At 43.2% G+C, this 19534-nt stretch overlaps 2 protein-coding genes and 1 non-coding gene across 4 annotated transcripts; 2 read left to right on the top strand and 1 right to left on the bottom strand.

Moving 5' to 3' along the window:
• The first annotated feature begins 128 nt into the window (after positions 1-128).
• Positions 129-1928, top strand: exosc6 (exosome component 6). Its single transcript, XM_041837347.2, has one exon. It carries the CDS (start codon positions 482-484, stop codon positions 1313-1315), a length of 834 nt encoding a protein of 277 aa, XP_041693281.2. The 5' UTR covers positions 129-481; the 3' UTR covers positions 1316-1928.
• Positions 1929-2023: 95 nt separating this feature from the next.
• LOC121531848 (protein-glutamine gamma-glutamyltransferase 2-like) lies at positions 2024-12407 on the bottom strand. Of its 2 annotated transcripts, none has more exons than XM_041837345.2 (13): positions 12268-12407; positions 11131-11301; positions 10733-10963; positions 10218-10336; positions 7940-8068; positions 7670-7847; positions 7360-7498; positions 7146-7249; positions 5197-5439; positions 4722-4991; positions 4252-4412; positions 3911-4047; positions 2024-2718 (listed from the first exon to the last, which is right to left on the bottom strand). In XM_041837345.2, exons 1-13 carry the CDS (start codon positions 12281-12283, stop codon positions 2559-2561), a joined length of 2058 nt encoding a protein of 685 aa, XP_041693279.1. In that variant the 5' UTR covers positions 12284-12407; the 3' UTR covers positions 2024-2558. The 2 variants fall into 2 exon arrangements, with proteins under 2 accessions (XP_041693279.1, XP_041693280.1); XM_041837346.2 differs by having other exon boundaries at positions 4722-4988.
• A 6568-nt stretch (positions 12408-18975) lies between these two features.
• trnal-cag lies at positions 18976-19058 on the top strand. The gene has a single exon. It is a non-coding gene; the product is annotated as a tRNA-Leu (tRNA).
• Positions 19059-19534: the final 476 nt, after the last annotated feature.

The raw sequence follows: 19534 nt of genomic DNA, 5'->3' as shown, positions 1-19534 counted from the left end.
AGTCACTACAGTGATACTCAGTTTCTATTGGTTATAATTTACTGTCAATCATTGCCAACCCGCGACCGCACTTGCGCGAACTACTATCGATGGCTGATGCAATGAAAATGAAATAGTCCATTTAAGTCAATTTATTTTCTGTTATAAAGCAATATGTGGATTGAAAATCAATAAAATATATATTTCCTGATGCATTATTAGAATACATGTATTGTATTATATACACTGTGTAATTTATCTTTGTTTCATTTCTGTACTCCAGTCCAGCAGGTGACATGTGAGCAGATGTGTGAGGAGGAACTACAAGCGCAATTCGATAGCCGGGGAAGATATTTGGTGATGCACACACGGTACCACGTGAGCTAATCGAGCATTCAGTCATCGAGTAACAGAAATAGCAGCTAGCTATAACTACAGTCTTTGGACAAATACAGCACCCGGCCCAAGTAAATAACATTTTTGGAAGGACTATTCTCCGACCATGCCGACTGACACAAAAAGGGTACGTGGCCCAGAAGTGTCTCAAAGTCCATCTCTCTTTCTGTGTAAAACCGCGGTAAAGAAGTCCACCGCTTCGAACGACGCCAGGGTAGATGGCAGGCAGCGTGGTCAAGTGGATGTCCGTTCAGTTTTTGTCCGATGTGGGCTGATCAGTCAAGCCAAAGGTTCAGCTTACATTGAAGCTGGGAACACGAAGCTCATCTGCTGTGTTTATGGTCCCAGAGAGACTGAGCGTAAGGATGAGACGGATATGAAATCCGGAAGACTGATTACTGACATGAGATTTGCCCCATTCTCTTGTCGAGAGAGAGGCTCGTGGATTCAAGGTAGTGATGAAAAGGATCTGTCACTGATGCTGTTGGAGAGCCTGAGGCCAGGAGTGTGCTTGCACAAGTATCCTCGCTCTCAGATTGAAGTCAATGTGATGGTCCTTGAAAACGACGGCTCCGTCCTGGCACATGCAGTCACCTGTGCGTCCATGGCACTGGCGGACGCAGGTATAGAGATGTACGATCTGGTTCTTGGATGCGCAGTCCGTCAGGAAGGTGCCACATACCTCATCGACCCTACCATTCTAGAGGAAAATGGTTTCAACTTGGCCTCAGGATCCAGGGAGAATTTGGGAAGCCTGACAGTTGCATTTCTGCCAAGTCTGAACCAGATTTCTGGACTACAATCGGATGGCGAGATGGGCGTGGACACCCTGACTGGGGGTGTGCGCACATGCATTGAGGGGTGTTTCAAACTGTACCCTGTCATTCAGCAAGCACTGTCCAAGGCCGTGCGAAGAAAAGCACCACCATCAGAGAGCTGAGAGACTGAAAAATGTGTTGCATGATGATCTCTAGCCTAGGCAGCTGATCGTCTAGGTTTGATGTCCATTCCCGGTATTACACTCGTGTCCACCGTGGACCGGCTCGTACATAAAGCATTCTCCATTCAGGCTGCAAAAGCATCATTTTCCTCAACTAGTTTAATGGTGAAAAGGCCATTTTCCACCACCATTTTCGGATTTCCGGACAAATTACGGTGTTGCACACCTTTGGCTGAACGCAGTGTGCAACATTGTACTTTGTCAGAAAATGGTGGTGGAAAATGGTGTTGCATAAAGAAAGTACGCATATTTCCCCCGTTTTTGTTTTCAAACTTCTCGCCATTAAAGCTAGTTAAGGAGGAAAATGATGCCTTTGCAGGCTGAATGGAGGATGCTTTATGTACGAGTGTATTACCGGGAATGCACATCAAGCCTAGACAATAGTGCAAATCTAGCACACAATCGGCTGCCTAGGCTAGATGAAAAAATAAGCTTTGTAAAAATAAGAAAAAGGCAGTCATAACATTTGTCAATTTTTACTGTTTGTTTTGACACGTCAGACTCCATGCATACATTTTAAAATAAATCATTTATTAAAGTAAGACATATTTCACATGAGTATGAAATTATTAAGAACGAATACATAATATCTAAGCCACAGCGCTGTACAATATCATCATATCAAGCTTTATTTATATGACACATTTCAGACATTGAATGCAAAGCAATGTGCTTTACAGGAAAAAACACAGAAAATAAAACCTGAAATATTTACTACACAATAACTGACACAACCTGAACAACTGAAAAGCACCCTAAGGAAAAGCAAAGCAAAAAAAAAGTTTTATGATCTCTTTCAAATATGTACACTGTTTCGGCCCCTCTCAGGTTCTCTGGCAGGCTATTCCAGAAGCTGGGGAAATAATAACTAAAGGCTGCCGCCATGCTTCTTGGTCCTAGGCTATATGTCCTTCTAAATAGTGTGCAATATCTTGTAAATACTGTAAGAGTACAGTTAGGTCTTTTCTCACAAATAGTCTTCGGACTCTAACAATACTTTTGGATTTTGAGCCCCACCTTTCTTTGCTAATCTTAACTACTTTGGACAAGGTTAATAAATCCCTTAAGGTCATAAAGAATAATATGAAAAACCATCACATTATTTTGCACCTCACTTTCATTTTGCATTCACAGGGTTATGTTTCTATATAAAAAATATGCATATGAAATATGATATACATTTTTAATTCACAGTTAATTTGTTTCGCACAATCAAAGTGGCAATGCCCTTAACATCTCTCAGTCTGTCTGCATCAAAGTCGACCATCAGTTTTCTCAGGCCAGCGCGGGTGGGCTTAAAGGACAACTTGACCTTCACCTCTTGACCTGGGCCAATGTCACCTCTGTAGGAGAAAATACAAATGTTTTCTTAACACTTATTTTTCTTAAAACTGCATTGTTGGTTAAGGGCTTGTAAGTAAGCATTTAACTGTAAGTTCTACACCTGTTGTATTCGGCGCATGTGACAAATACAATTTGATTTTATTTGAAGCATGGTTCTCTTAACTCAGCCTTGATCTGATCCTCTAATGTAAATGGTTGTTCAGATCTCAAATATTGACATTCATTCAGGCCATTAACTGGAGGTCTCCTGCTGTGGTCAATGAGAGTATTAGAAATAGCTTGGGTTGTTTATCAAACATGTCAAACCTGATGTTTTATTTCACACTTGAGCTATATGAGATGACTGACCAAAAGATGAGGTAGGCTAGGTCCATCCAGCAAGCATGATGTTTTTTGTTTGGTTCTTTCTTAGCACAACAATCTGGATCATGATTTAATAATAAATCACAGCCTGAACGTAATACCATTCAAAGAATGTTACATTTACCCCAGCCTCACGTCAATGACGGGCAGAGAAATTATCCTGTGTTTAGTCTGAGGGCCTATGTTTACACTGGCGTCTCCTGTTGGAGGTTATGTGTGGTAACATTTGGCTTGTGGTCCTGGAGTGCCACGCTGGGCTGGTAGGTTAGTCGTCTTTGGCCTGGGATAAGGAGGTATGTCTGGCTCTCTCTTTGTCTTTGGGGGAGGTGGAGCGAGAGAAAAGCAGATCATATTATTTGTACTCTTGCAATGTGGTCAGGCTATGTCCTTGCTGAGGAATTGACCGTGGCAGCCAAGAGCTCTCTGAGCTGCTATCATAAATCTGCTGCTGCACAGGGTGTGGGATCTTTAAAGAGCCCTGTGCTTTAAACAGTTTCAGGTCTACATATAGTAAGTAGATCACTGTTCAAACTCATGCTGCCATGTCTCACTCATTGCTCATGGATAAACCCACAATCATAGCTAGACTGATAGCAAACATGACAGTTGGCAACATTTCATCCATATAGATTTGCTGCATTTAAGCAAAACATCAGAGTCAACTTCTGTGCTTCAATAGCACTTTACACCTCTATACTTAAAGTAATAACGTGGCTGTAATACTGATGTAACATTCTCTTTGAAAACACTTATTGTCAAACATGCTACAAGTCATACAGTCAATGAAGAATGTATTCCCTATCACATACAACACACAGAGATTCTTACGGTGCTTGGAGCTCCCGTGGCGCAGTCAGACCTGCCCCCTCCACTGTGAACACACCCCCTCTCAGGGTTATAGGCAGGGGATTGGTGAAGCTGATGTGTGCAATTAATTTCCGAGATACAACCGCATCTCCCACTACCTGAAGCAAGAAAATGGACAGTGCAGGCATAATCAGAAAGGATTATTTCAGTATATCCAAAATTAACCCCTACAGCATATTTCAACTGCATTCCCTCTGGAAATGGCCAATCTTGAGAATTGTGCAAAGTGCAAACAGTAGCACTCAATTCATCAAGCAATTATTCACCAGCTATTTATAGTTCCATACAGTATAGCCCAGTACCTTGACATGGAGCTGTGGCATGCTTAGTGGGATGTTGACCTCTTGCAGAATGACATCAGGCTGGCCGCTGGCCTGGAGCAGTGCTGTGACCCTGATCAGGTTATGCTCAGACACACAGGCCCCGTAGTGATCGTACCGTAGACGCATCACTTCCTTATGAGCTGTGAGAATAATAGGGATGAGAGGAAAAAGTATGTTATTGTATTGTCTTTTCACTTCTCTGGTATTTTTTGCTCTGTTTATTCGGTTCCTAAAAATTCAAGAACACCAGGGATGTTGTAGGTCAGTGCAAGTCAAAAAACAAATCTAACACAGGGACTGACACCAGTTCCAAGTGTTCCGTCATGATTCATGAGTCTTGATTCCTCTCGCCTACTGCACCTCTCGCCTACTGCACCTATCAGGTGTATGTGACAATACAACATAAACTTTTTTTGTGTGTGTGGGGGGGGGGGGCAGTGGAGGCCCACCTTTCTGGGCTGGTACGGTCAGGCTGGCAGTCCTCCTCTGGCACTCCCCCCGGTGAAGGCTGTTGTAAGTGATAGCGTTGGAGGTCACAGTAAGCTGGGCTGGGGTGTCCTCCCCACCCACGTTGTGCACCTCCACTATCACATCAAAGTCTGTACCCAGGATAGCCTGGGCGTGTTTGATCTTCATCTCCAGCTGCCCTGGTCCTCTATTCAGCTGTGTTACCCGCCGTCCTGCCTTCTCATACACCTCACGCTCCTTCTCTGAACCTGCTTGAAAGAAAGGAGGATGTCATATTGTTATATAAACTGTGTGTTCATGTGGTATGAGTGTGTATATAGTAACACCCTTCCCTTGAGGTATTTGTTGTGTGTAACAGTACTGTACTCTTTCTGTTCGGTACCCATCTGTGCTAATATTTATGCATGTGTGAATATTTGTGTTATCTGTGCTTAACGGAAGGAAGGAAGTGAATACCTTCAGGGTATTTGTAATGTTTAGTGATGTCCTCTCTGTAGTCTCCATACACACTCTTGGTGCTGATGTTTTGGCCTACAGTCTTCTGGTTGAGGGAAACCTGTGAGCGTTGGCCATCTGGGTAGACGATCCAGGTGACCAGGTCTGCGTTCACCTCAGAGAACACGAACGATGCATCATACTTCATCCCCACATCACCATCCCTCACTGCCTTCACTGGACAGGGCCCACAACAGTACACCCCTGAGAGACAAGGAAAATATAGAGGGAGGATGGGGTGATTTGAAGAGTGAGGTTGTGAAGAGCACAAGTAACATATTACAAAAATATTATCTAAAATGTACAGTACCAGTCAAAACTTTGGACACACTTACTCATTCAATGGTTTTTCTTTATTTTTTACTATTTTCTACATTGTAGAATAATAGTGAAGACATCAAAACTATGAAAGAACACATATGGAATCATGTAGTAACCAAAAAAGTGTTAAACAAATCAAAAGATATGTAAGATTTTAGATTCTTCAAAGTAGCCACCCTTTGCCTTGATGACAGCTTTGCACACTCTTGCCATTCTCTCAACCAGTTTCATGAGGAATGCTTTTCCAACAGTCTTGAAGGAGTTCCCACATATGCTGAGCACTTGTTGGCTGCTTTTCCTTCACTCTGCGGTCCAACTCATCCCAAACCATCTCAATTGGGTTGAGGTCGGGTGATTGTGGAGGCCAGGTCATCTGATGCAGCACTCCATCACTCTCATTGGTCAAATAGCCCTTACACAGCCTGGAGGTGTGTTTTGGGTCATTGTCCTGTTGAAAAACAAATGATAGTACCACTAAGCGCAAACCAGATGGGATGGCGTATCGCTGCAGAATAGTGTTGTAGCTTTGCTGGTTAAATGTGCCTTGAATTCTAAATAAATCACTGACAGTGTCACCAGCAAAGCAACCCCACACCATCACACCTCCTCCTCCATGCTTCACAGTGGGAACCACACATGTGCGGAGATCATCCGTTCACCTATTCTGCGTCTCACAAAGACACGTCGGTTGGAAAAAAAAATCTCAAATCTGGACTCATCAGACCAAAGGATAGATTTCCACCCATCTAAAGTCCATTGCTCGTGTTTCTTGGCCCAAGCAAGTCTCTTCTTCTTATTGGTGTCCTTTAGTAGTGGTTTCTTTGCAGCAATTTGACCATGAAGGCCTGATTCACGCAGTCTCCTCTGAACAGTTGATGTTGAGATGTGTCTGTTACTTGAACTCTGTGAAGCATTTATTTGAAGTATTTATTTGAACTTTTCCTCTGCAGCAGAGGTAACTCTGGGTCTTCCTTTCCTGTGGCGGTCCTCATGAGAGACAGTTTCATCATAGCGCTTGATGATTTTTGCGACAACTTTCAAAGTTCTTGAAATTCTCCGTATTGACTGACCTTCATGTCTTAAAGTAATGATGGACTGTCGTTTCTCTTTGCTTATTTGAGCTGTTCTTGCCATAATATGGACTTGGTCTTTTGCCAAATAGGGCTATCTTCTGTATACCTTGTCACAACACAACTGATTGGCTCAAGAAGGAAAGAAATTTCACAAATTAACTTTTAAGGCACACCTGTTAATTGAAATACATTCCAGGTGACTACCCCATGAAGCTGGTTGAGCGAATGCCTAGAGTATGCAAAGCTGTCATCAAGGCAAAGGGTGGCTACTTTGAAGCATCTCAAATATAAAATATATTTTGATTTGTTTAACACTTTTTTTGGTTACTACATGATTCCATATGTGTTATTTCATAGTTTTGATGTCTTCACTATTATTCTACAATGTAGAAAATAGTAAAAAAATAAAGAAACATCCTGGAGGTGTGTCCAAACTTTTTACTGGTACTATATATAATAAAGAGCTTTAAAGGAGCTTTTCCTTAGTGAGACAGACTGATCATGAATAGCAAGTACCATCACTCCTCTCCTGTGGGGTGGGATCCAGAGCCTGCCACCCATCATAGCCTTTAGGAAGATCCTCCCTGTCCATCCAGGACTCCACCCAGCAATGGTAGTTCCTACACACACAAAGCATTTACAGTATTGATGTGAGGGAGGCCACTAGAAAAAAAAACGGATGAAAATGATGACTTTGTCAAGAGAAAGAAATTTAGCTTTTGAGCTTTACCAGATCATGTCCTTCCTGCCTTCAGACACACTCTCCAACTGCTCGTCGTACAGATAGTCCACATTCAGGTTGCCATCAGTGTCGTGGGCAGAGGAGTAGTTTGTAACAGGGCGAGTAGGTATGCCCAGACAGCGAAGAACTGTGGGATGGGTGAGAGAAAGGAGCCAATCAGCAAACAGCATATAGTCTGTCTAGAATTACAGAGCTGAATATTACTGGAGCCCTAATGAAAGGTTAAAGAAAGAGCCAGAAATTAGTAGTTGAAAAAAGAAAGAGCCATCCTGTGTCAGGCACTATATGTGCGCCTCACCTGTGCAGGCTACACCTGAGAACACCCAGCACTGTCCGTATCGCACCCTCTGTGCCCCGGCCTCGCTCCATCGCCTGAGGATGGCCACACTGCCGGTCCAGCGTGTGGGTGGCACTCCATCATCGTACTTCCCGTCCCAGCGGCCCGACACCACGCCACGGTCATCATTAGCGTTCACCTGCACAGATGTAGAGGAAGTAAGTTAATTACTGTGAGATTATAACTATTCCCCTAGATGTAGAAATAATGACGGTATATGGTGAACCTTACCATTGCAGTAATTGTCCTGCTCACGTACACTGGGTCTGCTCGGTTGGCTGTGTCAATCTCTGGGGTTTTCAGTGCAGCAGGTGAATTGTTCAGGATTTCAAAACAGATGTCCACCACATCTTGTTCAAACTATGAAAAATGATGTGGGATTATATGTTAAAATATTATGAGAACACATTGAGGTCATGATGAGGTATGCAAATCTCAAACCAGTGTTAACAATACATACAGTCGTGGTCAAAAGTTTTGAGAATGACACAAATACTAATTTTCACAAAGTCTGCTGCCTCAGTTTTGATGATGGCAATTTCCATGTACTCCAGAATGTCATGAAGAGTGATCAGATGAATTGCAATTAATTGCAAAGTCCCTCTTTGCCATGAAAATGAACTTAATCCCCAAAACACTTTTCCACTGCATTTCAGCCCTGCCACAAAAGGACCAGCTGCCATCATGTCAGTGATTCTCTCGTTAACACAGGTGAGGGTGTTGATGAGGACAAGGCTGGAGATCACTATGTCATGCTGATTGAGTTAGAATAACAGACTGGAAGCTTTAAAAGGAGGATGGTGCTTGAAATCATTGTTCTTCCTCTGTTAACCATGGTTACCTGCAAGGAAACACGTGGCGTCATCATTGCTTTGCACAATTGCTGCTAGTAAGATTGCACCTAAATCAAACATTTATCGGATCATCAAGAACTTCAAGGAGAGAGGTTCAATTGTTGTGAAGAAGGCGTCAGGGCGCCCAAGAAAGTCCAGCAAGCGCCAGGTCAGTCTCCTAAAGTTGATTCAGCTGCGGGATCGGGGCACCACCAGTGCAGAGCTTGCTCAGGAATGGCAGCAGGCAGGTGTGAGTGCATCTGCACGCACAGTGAGGCAAAGACTTTTGGAGGATGGCCTGGTGTCAAGAAGGGCAGCAAAGAAGCCACTTCTCTCCAGGAAAAACATAAGAGACAGACTGAGATTCTGCAAAAGGTACAGGGATTGGACTGCTGAGGACTGGGGTAAAGTCATTTTCTCTGATGAATCCCCTTTTCGATTGTTTGGGGCAGCCGGAAAACACTTTGTCCGGAGAAGACAAGGTGAGCGCTACCATCAGTCCTGTGTCATGCCAACAGTAAAGCATCCTGAGACCATTCATGTGTGGGGTTGCTTCTCAGCCAAGGGAGTGGGCTCACTCACAATTTTGCCTAAGAACACAGCCATGAATAAAGAATGGTACCAACACATCCTCTGAGAGCAACTTCTCCCAACCATCCAAGAACAGTTTGGTGACGACCAATGCCCTTTCCAGCATGATGGAGCACCTTGCCATAAGGCAAAAGTGATAACTAAGTGGCTCGGGGAACAAACATCGACATTTTGGGTCCATGGCCAGGAAACTCCCCAGACCTTAATCCCATTGAGAACTTGTGGTCGATACTCAAGAGGCGGGTGGACAAACAAAAACCCACAAATTCTGACAAACTCCAAGCATTGATTATGCAAGAATGGGCTGCCATCAGTCAGGATGTGGCTCAGAAGTTAATTGACAGCATGCCAGGGCGGATTGCAGAGGTCTTGAAAAAGAAGGGTCAACACTGCAAATATTGACTCTTTGCATAAACATAATGTAATTGTCAATAAAAGCCTTTGACACTTATGGAATGCTTGTAATTATACTTCAGTATACTATAGTAACATCTGACAAAAATATATCATAACACTGAAGCAGCAAACTTTGTGAAGACCAATACTTGTGTCATTCTCAAAACGTTTGACCACGACTGTACATACAGTTGGTGATTGTGACTGTGAATATGTACTTTCCTCCTCACTAGATGGAGACAATCAGCCATGCAGGCTGTCTGTCCGTCTGTCTCAATGTCTATGTGACTATGTCTCTCTCTGTGTCTCTCTCTCTCTCTGAGATGAGACAAACCCTGGATTTTCACATAGACAGGGTAGAAATGCCTTACATCCACCAAAGACATTTCCTCAGCCAGCTAGGGCACTGTGTCTCCAATGCCATCAAGCTGTGACAATTCACACAGGCCACTATCAAGCCATCAGACTTGCCAGAAACCACTGGCTGCCAACACCCTCCCACCCGTTGTTTATCTTTCTGTTTGAAAACGCCTCAGCTAGAACTGTGATTTAGGCTACACATCACTGAGTTCTTGTTCTCAATGGATCGATGGGTTGTGATCAAAAGATTTGAAGCGCTCTCTCTATATATATCCATTCTGTCTCAGGTGGATTAGCTGTCCATCCTTCAGAGGTGTGCTGTTTGCTACCTGTCCAAAGTTCCAGGGCAGTGAGGAGATCTGGTCCCAGGAGCCCTGGTAAAGGAGGCCATTTTCATTCAGGATGTACTCCTCTAGCAGCTCCTCATCAGGGAGGTACACAGAGTCAGCTGGGAGGGAGAAAAACAAAGACCCAGCAGAGGGAAGACAATGACAAAACATATGTGGCAACAGCATTCATATTGTAGTGATATTGTATCACACAACTGACAGCTTTCATATCAGCAATCTCTTCACCAACTTTGACATTTCTCTATCCCTTCTAATCATTTCATGTTTAGCTTAAACTTATTTAAAAGTAAACACAGGGGGAGACAGACTGAGACAAACACACAACCTAAGTAGAAGTTGAGTCCCCTGACTCTGACCTACTAAGAGTGCAAAAGTAATGAATACCGATGACACCTTCCTGAGCCCTTATTGGTTCACCAAAAGAGCAAATAAAACAGGGCAGTTTCAACTGATTCTACTAATTTGTGCATGTGTGTTTATGTGTCGGAGCTCACCTTTGCACCAGGGATTGAAGAGCAGGTAGAACGTCTCTGGTGTGGTCTGCTCCAGGCTGTGTCCATCAGGGGAGAGGAGCAGCAATGTCATGCTGTAGAGTCCCACAGGGGTGTCTGCTGGGCTGTGGACTGTCAGCAGCACCTCATTCTGAGCCCTCTGGTGGCGGAACCACCACTTGTCACGGTCAGCACGGGCATCCAAAACCTTCACCACCACCTCACCCTCCTTACCTAAACACGCAAACAAACAAAAACACATATACTGTCAGTCAAAGCTGTTTTACCAGACCATTTTCGTTTTATATCTGTCAATCATAACTGACTCCTCCTCCCACTGTGCAATAGTATCCACTCTATAGCTGACTCAAGCTTATGGTCCTTCGCCTTGAGTTGCTCACCCAGATGCAGGATCATGGCTAGTTTGTGTTTAGGTGGCAGGGGTGTGGAGCACTGCAGAGCGAGGGAGAAGGGCTGCCCCCTACGAACCAGCAGCCTTTCCAGGTCCATCTCCTCTGTACGATGGGCATGGTTGTTCACCTGGCAACGCAGGTCCATCCCCATGAATACACCTGGAACACAATAAAAGAAAGAACGTAGGGCTCAGTCACTTGTAAGAAAAACATATTCTACTGTGTAGTTAGGAATAACGAGTTCATGAGGGAATCTTGGGGATAACCAGGCCATACACTATTACTCTTGCAGATATTAATATTTCTAGACAGATCTCTATTTTAGTCATAACAATCACAATGGTCCCATGTTGTACAGGTCAAACCACAGAAAGGTCAGACAAGTCATCAATTGGAGCCTGACTATCATTGTGAGTCAAGGACCCCACTTCATATTTATAGAAGCTACTGTATGTAGGCAACTCCATTCAAGCATGCTGTACTGTGGGAAAACATTAAAGCGATACTGTGAGATTCTGGCAATCAAGCCATTTTTCTACTTATGCAGAGTCAGATTAACTTGTGGATACCATTTTTATGTAGCATACGCTAGCGTACCTGTAGACTTCCAGTCATTGCGCTAATGATACCCACTGGGCACAGACATCAGTTCAACGTTTAGTTTTGATTTACATTTTGTTGAGTTGTCAACTTACAAAAAATTTAAACATGTTATTGGATTTAGGTTAAAAGTCTTGTGTGCCATATACTCAGAACACACACAGAGACAGACCAACTTGAATTTTCCTGCTAGGAGAAACACTGATCTACTGTATATTCTGTTTAAATTTAGAAATGTACACATTTCAGGATAAACTTTGTCAGATAGCACATCTGCTTCATCCTCATATTTTTATGAGTAGTGCATACAAGCCTATATTACTCTCTTACTCTCCTGGTATGCATTGCTTAACTTAGAATGAGTGATCTCAACACACTGCTGTGAATTCATACGGCAGCACATTTTATTCATATGGTAGCACATTTTTCACAGATATGGAAATTGCTAGTAATATTTGTCTCATCTACTTCGGAGAGCACTACCAATGGTTTGAAAAAGCAGTGTAACAATGATAAGTCACTCACTGTTTTGGTCAGCCATTCTCCACTCTTTGTTGTGAATAACTCCTCTGTGAATATTTTCTTCTTTGCCGTGTTATCTTCTTTTATGATAAGTTTGACTCCTCTCTTGACTTTTCAAACAGTCTTGAAGGTGTATGCCTCACTTTTCTACCACTGTCCCCACCAGGACCCAGTATTTATACTGGAGAGGAATGGCCCCATTCCAATGCTCCAACACACGCTCACACACACCTCCCATTCACTATCCTTCCTGACCTCTGACATCACACTCTGTGGAGATCCAGAACAAAAGTGTACTCACAGTCAGTCTCTCTCTGTGTGTGTGCATGTGTGTCTCTGCCTACTTAAATATTTTACTTCAACACTGAAAAAAGAATGAGAGCCCAAGTATTTACTATAGTTTGTGTCAGCCATGTGCAGGAACCTTTCTCTGCTCCTCTGATCCAAGTTCAGACACTGGGTTCTTTGTTCAGCGGATGAAGGGTTCAGGGCATAGGGTAAACTTTTACTAATCCAACAGTATTCCAGTAAATGTTTTGCATCATATGCATTTTCCTGTTTCACAGTCTATGGCACATACACGGGCACTTTTCTTCTTTCTGGATGGGCCAGTCGCAACTTAGAGAACAGACAAGTTGAATACGTTTACAGCATGATACACTACTTGAGAGGAAAAACACAATTTTGTTGCAGGGTTTTTATTCATATGAATTGGAGTCCAGGACATTTACTGGAGCTCGGTCCATTTTTCCTTGCACATGGTAAAGCTATTTAATCAACATAACATATGGAGGCAGCCCCCCGCACCTCTCTGATTCAGAGGGGTTGTGTTAAATGCGGAAGACACATTCCATTTTAAGTATGCTCTCTCTAATTCTCTCGTTCTCTCTTTCTCTCTGAGAACCTGAGCCCTAGGACCATACGTCAGGACTACCGGGCATGATGACACCTTGCTGTCCCCAGTCCGCCTGGCCTTGCTGCTATTCCAGTTTCAACTGTTCTGCCTGCGGCTACGAAACCCCTACCTGTCCCAGACCTGCTGTTTTCAACTCTAAATGATCGGCTATGAAAAGCCAACTGAGAGACCTGAGCCCTAGGACCATACGTCGGGACTACCGGCCGTGGTGACTCCTTGCTGTCCCCAGTCCGCCTGGCCTTGCTGCTATTCCAGTTTAAACTGTTCTGCCTGCGGTTATGGAACCCCTACCTGTCCCAGACCTGCTGTTTTAAACTCTAATGATCGGCTATGAAAAGCCAACTGAGATTTATTCCTGATTATTATTTGACCATGCTTGTCACTTATGAACATTTTTGAACATCTTGGCATGGTTCTGTTATAATCTCCACCCGGCACAGCCAGAAGAGGACTGGCCACCCTCATAGCCTGGTTCCTCTCTAGGTTTCTTCCTAGGTTTTGCCTTTCTAGGGAGTTTTTCCTAGCCACCGTGCTTCTACACCTGCATTACTAGCTGTTTGGGGTTTTAGGCTGGGTTTCTGTACAGCACTTCGAGATATTAGCTGATGTAAGAAGGGCTATATAAAATAAAATTGATTGAAATTGAATGCATTCAGTTGTACAACTGACTAGGTATCCCCCTTTCCCTTCCCTTTCCCTTCATCATTTGTTGAGTCTAGACTGGAGACAAGTCCCAATGTTAAAGAATAATAATGAAAGCAGAAGGGGTATTTTAGTATTATAGTGGCCATCTGTTGAATCATCCAAAAATGGAGGTGCCGGTACTCAGTTCTGGTATGCTCCTGCCCAAGTGAAGCACTGCTAATTTCCAATGTTGAAGAATACTAGTGAAAGCAGAAGGTGTATTTCTACTGAAATGTATGGTGATGAAATACACTATGGATTCGGCTATTTCAGCCACACCCGTTGCTGACAGTTGTATAAAATCGAGCACACAGCCATGCAATCTCCATAAACAAAAACAGGCAGTAGAATGGCCTTAAAGAAGAGCTCAGTGACTTTCAACGTGGCACCGTCATCGAATGCCACCTTTCCAATAAGTCAGTGTGTCACATTTCTGCCCTGCTAGAGCTGCCCCGGTCAACTGTAAGTGCTGTTATTGTGAAGTGGAAACGTCTAAGCCACGAAGTGGTAGGCCACACAAGCTCACAGAATGAGACCGCCGAGTGCTGAAGTGCGTAGCGCGTAAAATCGTCTGTCCTCGGTTGCAACACTCACTACCGAGTTCCAAACTGCCTCTGAAAGCAACGTCAGCACAATAACTGTTCATCGGGAGCTTCATGAAATGGTCTTTCATGGCCGGGCAGCCGCACACAAGCCTAAGATCACCATGCGCAATGCCAAGCGTCGGCTGGAGTGGTGTAAAGACATTGGACTCTGGAGCAGTGGAAACGTGTTCTCTGGAGTGATGAATCACGCTTCACCATCTGGCAGTCCGACAGATGAAGCTGGGTTTGGTGGACGACAGGACAACGCAACCTGCCCAAATGCATAGTGCCAACTGTAAAGTTTGGTGGAGGAGGAATAATGGTCTGAGGCTGTTTTTCATGGTTCGGGCTAGGCCCCTTAGTTCCAGTGAAGGGAAATCTTAACACTACAGCATACAATTAAATTCTAGACGATTCTGTGTTTCCAACTTTGTGGCAATAGTTTGGGGAAGGCACTTTCCTGTTTCAGCATGACAATGCCCCCGTGCACAATACAAGGTCCACACAGAAATGGTTTGTCGAGATCGGTGTGGAAGAACTTGACTGGCCTGCACAGAGCCCTGACCTCAACCTTTCGAACACCTTTGGGATGAATTTGAACGCAGACTGCGAGCCAGGCCTAATCGCCCAACATCAGTGCCCGATCTCACTAATGCTCTTGTGGCTGAATGGATGCAAGTCCCCGCAGCAATGTTCCAACATCTAGTGGAAAGCCTTCCCAGAAGAGTGGAGGCTGTTATAGCAGCAAAGGGGGGACCAACTCCATATTAATGCCCATGATTTTGGAATGACATGTTCGACGAGCAGGTGTCCACATACCTTTGGTAATGTAGTGTATCATATCATCTGTCAAAACTGTCTCCTTCAATGTCATGTCATGAGGGTCAACGCTCCAAGTTCAAGTCGTGTATCAAGTTATAACATTTGTGAGACTCGACTCTAGTCCAAGTCATAGGATTCAAGTCCAGAATTATATTACTAATATAGCTACAATACAGTAATAGATCATAAATAAGAGTACTTTCTGAGTGTACATGCTCAACTATAAGTACATATTAGGCTATGTGAAGTTACAATTTGTGAGTAATGGAATGATGAGTGTGTAAGAGGTATGTGTGTTTGCCAGCCGGACTGTGTGTAAGGAAGTGATATTCCCATAGTGGAGTAAGGAGACACACCAAAAGATATACAATATGAGGGATCTTTCTTCATCACCATGACAGCATTGTACCCTCTTGCTACAGTGTGTGACATATTTAGTTAATTCTCAGTGACTATAAATAAGAAATGAGGCCTCTGGCATTTTCTGAGTGGAAAGTGGAAGGAACAATAACCTCTCAAATCATTTTGATGGCAGCAGATTCTCACCATGCTGTTACATTGTTTGGGTGGTGCTTGCTTTTGCTGACACACAGAAGCCTCTCTGTCCAGCTGACACAGGGGGCAAACAAGTGTGTCAGACACTAAACTGAGGAATGCTGTGACAGTCAGGTTTCTGGAAAATGGCGCACATCACTTCTTTCTCATAGCACCTATGTGACAAGCTTCTTGACAGTTGACCAGTATGACAAGTCACACTATGTGTCTCTCTTCTTGGGAGCTCAGGGGGGATATGAGAACAAGATGGCAGGCTGTAAAGGTAAAGTCTGAGGTATAGTGATGATATACGGGAAACTCTTTTATACACTCTTTTATACACTTTTTCGTAACAGGTTATGAGAACTTACGCAGCAGGTTAGCAGAATTAACGTAGCCGGTTAGGAGACTGAGGTTAAGGTTAGGAAAAGGGTTAGGGTTAGCGAAAATGCTATCCTCACCTGCTACGAAAATCACTATGTATCGAAGTGGCGTGAAAAGTGTGTGTCCCGATGATATACAGTCAGCCAGCAGGCTGAGGTATCAGCCAAGTTTTAATAAAATAATCACTGGTCCGAATGTTCACACAGAGGGAGCTAGTAACTCTCCACAGACCGCCACTAAAATAATAAGCATCTTTCATCTTCTTCTTCTTCAGCTTGTGCCAATGCTGAGACATAAATACTCTCCTCTTGACAGAGCGGGTGCATTTTTGGAGCATGGCCAGTCCTACCTGGGTACTGAGGCAGGATTGGAGTGAAAACCTACAGGACAGTAGCTCTCCAGGAACAGCGTTGGAGAGGCCTGGCCCAGATTGAGTGACTTGCTGAAATTACACTCCAGGTGAGTCATGAATCCCTTCTTTTACTACAACAGACAACACTGAAGTAAGGACAGGGAATCAGACACCTCAGTCAACATGTACCCAGACTCTGAACAAGAGATTTAAAGCTGTCTGTGGTCTTCAGGAGGTCTTGTTCTTGCTCATTCCATCTCCTGCGGAGACAACTGTAACACTTGGTGTGCAGACATCTCCATCAACACAGGCTGAGTGCGTGCTGCAGTGATGCCAGGAGGAAGTCACAGAATGGAGACAGAAACCTCAGCCCAGTGCTCACCCCCTCCAGAGTAAAAACACTGTCTTGGGCTGCCTTCCATCATTCAGAACAGCAGTGTGTGTGTGTGCGTGTGTGTGGAGAGAGAGAGAGAGAGATAGGGAGAGAGCTAGAGAGAGGTGGGGAACTGGCAGGAGGTAACAGTTATGGGACCATAGACCCAGTGCTTAATTTGTAAATTGGGAGGTACCGGAAGAAAAGGTGAGAGGAGAGAGGGATGACCTTGGGGGCTCTGAGGTACATTACATTTGACATTTTAGTCATTTAGCAGACGCTCTTATCCAGAGTGAGTGAATACATTGTTTTTATATTATTATTATTTCCCCCGTGGGTACCAGAACCCATTTTGCATGCTGGCATAGAGCAGTAGAATAGAGAGGCGCTTGCAGAAGTTGCACACATGGGGAACATTTTTTAAGCCTAGGGTTCGACAAAAAATTATAACGCATTTCATTCAATTCTACATCATTTTAGATGACTGGAAACTTTAGCAGAATCTTTTTTAATAGCTCACAAATGATCGAAATGACAGGGTACTTTGACACTGACAAACTGAGATCAATAAAAATGACCTTGTCTTGAATCCATCAACAGCCTAGGCCTAGGTGTGTGGAGACACATATTGTACAATATGAGGAGGAGATTATAGTCATATAAAAGCTTTCCAGTTTCACTGACTCGCCCAGTGATGCACAGCTCACTCACCAGCTCGCGCCAAAAGCATATCTCTCTCGCTGTTCGCTCAATAGGCCTATTTGGAAGTTGACAACATATTTGGTAGCCTACAGACAGATTATTATTCTTTTTTTCAGCATAATCCATTTGCTTTCCAACCTGTGTTTTCCCACGATTGTATTTTAAATATAGCAAAAGGCCTGTTTTGGCTGCATGCTGTTCACTGACAGGCATGCCTTGTGATTGGGCTAAACACAATCCGCAGCTAGGCTATTTATTATAAATATGCTATTGATCCTCTGTGGCAAAATTATAGGCCTACTCCTGGTGTAGTATTCGGAATTATTTCATTTATTTCTGAACAGTCAGCAGTAATTCTATAAATTTCGCAAATGTATTTCAAATTATCAGGGGTGCTGGAGGTGCGCGGCTATGATTCTATAAGGAAATAAATGATGAAGTGCAACGCTGGAGAGATGAGACCTGCATTGCTTGCTGTTTGGGGTTTTAGGCTGGGTTTCTGTATAAGCACTTTGTGACATCTGCTGATGTAAAACGGGCTTTATAAATAAATTTCATTGATTCATTAATTCATTCACTCATTCATTTATGTCTAGCAGAGAGGGAGCGAGATCATAGAAAGTGAACCATAAACCCGGACGGGCTCAACACGAATCAATTCTTAGAATATCAGGCACGTTTTCACATAAACTTTTTTAGGGGGCAGGAGAATTACAGAGGCAACTTGAATTAACTCTGAATTTTTACATTGCAAACAGTGAAAATAATGTTTCATGCAACGAGAGGTACCGGATCCTGACAAATGGGTTAAGGAACAAAACAGTCCAAAACTGAGAGGTGCCGGATCCTATTTCGTTAGGAACCGGCTCAAATGCACTGACCAATGCAATGAGACGTCTGATGAAAAAATATTTGTAGGAAACGAAAGATCTCCTAACAACTAGCCGTGCTGAATTATTATTTACCAATTCAACAACAACAAAAACATGCTATGAAAATTGCACATAGCGTCCAAGGTGTTTAAAAATATATAATTATAATGTATGCATAACTCAAACGATACTTGTCTCGCCTGACAGAGGACACATTAAGAACATCCAGCTTGCTACAGTAATGTTAGTCAAGAGTTTGAAACAACGTGCTAACGTTAGCTAGCTAGCTAATCATTATATATGCTAGCTAGCTGCTAATTTGCTTCCTAGGTCGCTGATATCCTGCCTTGTTTCATTATTAATTCACATGTTATTCGCCGTACTATTGTTACAGAAGTAGCTAGTTGGTTTTGTTTTCCATGATTTATTAGACAATTTTTATCCAGTTGCATATATTCATAAGTGCTACAATGGTCAAATTGCCTAACGTCAGGATGGCCGAGCGGTCTAAGGCGCTGCGTTCAGGTCGCAGTCTCCCCTGGAGGCGTGGGTTCGAATCCCACTTCTGACAGTTCTTTTTGTTAAGGTCATTTCATTTTCGTGTTGCATGTATTAGGTAGTAGGTAGGCAGTAACTAACTATTCGTTTTTTTCTATTAAACTCAATTATTGAATTGATCAATGAATGGTGTTCTAAAAGAAAGAAAGAAAGAAAGACATAATTGTAGCCTATGATGATCAAGGGGTGATACAACATAGGGAAACATTTTAGGCAATGTTATTGTGAATATTTGTATTTTGCAACTAAAAGCAAATTAATGTAGGCTATGCTTGCATTATATAGGCTAGGCCACGTTTGGACACTTGAGTTTGTGACAGGCACGAAAAAAAATAAGCTATTGAGAGCCGATATAGACAATGTCTTAATCCAGACAGTAGGCCTACTGTGCCTTTAGAAAGTATTCATACCCCTTGATTTATTTCATATTTTGTTGTGTTACAGCCTGACTTCAAAATGGTTTTAAATAAATAAAAATTCTCACCCATC

The sequence above is a fragment of the Coregonus clupeaformis genome, chromosome 19 (assembly GCF_020615455.1).
Source record: "Coregonus clupeaformis isolate EN_2021a chromosome 19, ASM2061545v1, whole genome shotgun sequence".
In the NCBI taxonomy this organism is placed as follows: Eukaryota; Metazoa; Chordata; class Actinopteri; order Salmoniformes; family Salmonidae; genus Coregonus; species Coregonus clupeaformis.
The sequence above is the reverse complement of the archived record's forward strand: the minus strand, read 5'-3'. Positions and strand labels throughout refer to the sequence as shown.

Bases quoted from the DNA above. Each gene is read 5' to 3' on its own strand.
- exosc6 (XM_041837347.2), top strand. From the start codon at position 482: ATGCCGACTGACACAAAAAGGGTACGTGGCCCAGAAGTGTCTCAAAGT.
- LOC121531848 (XM_041837345.2), bottom strand. The intron at 10,337-10,732 runs GTGAGCTCCGAC...TCTCCCTCCCAG, and splicing joins CTTCAATCCCTGGTGCAAAG to CTGACTCTGTGTACCTCCCT. The intron at 7,848-7,939 runs GTAAGGTTCACC...ACATCTGTGCAG, and splicing joins GCAGGACAATTACTGCAATG to GTGAACGCTAATGATGACCG.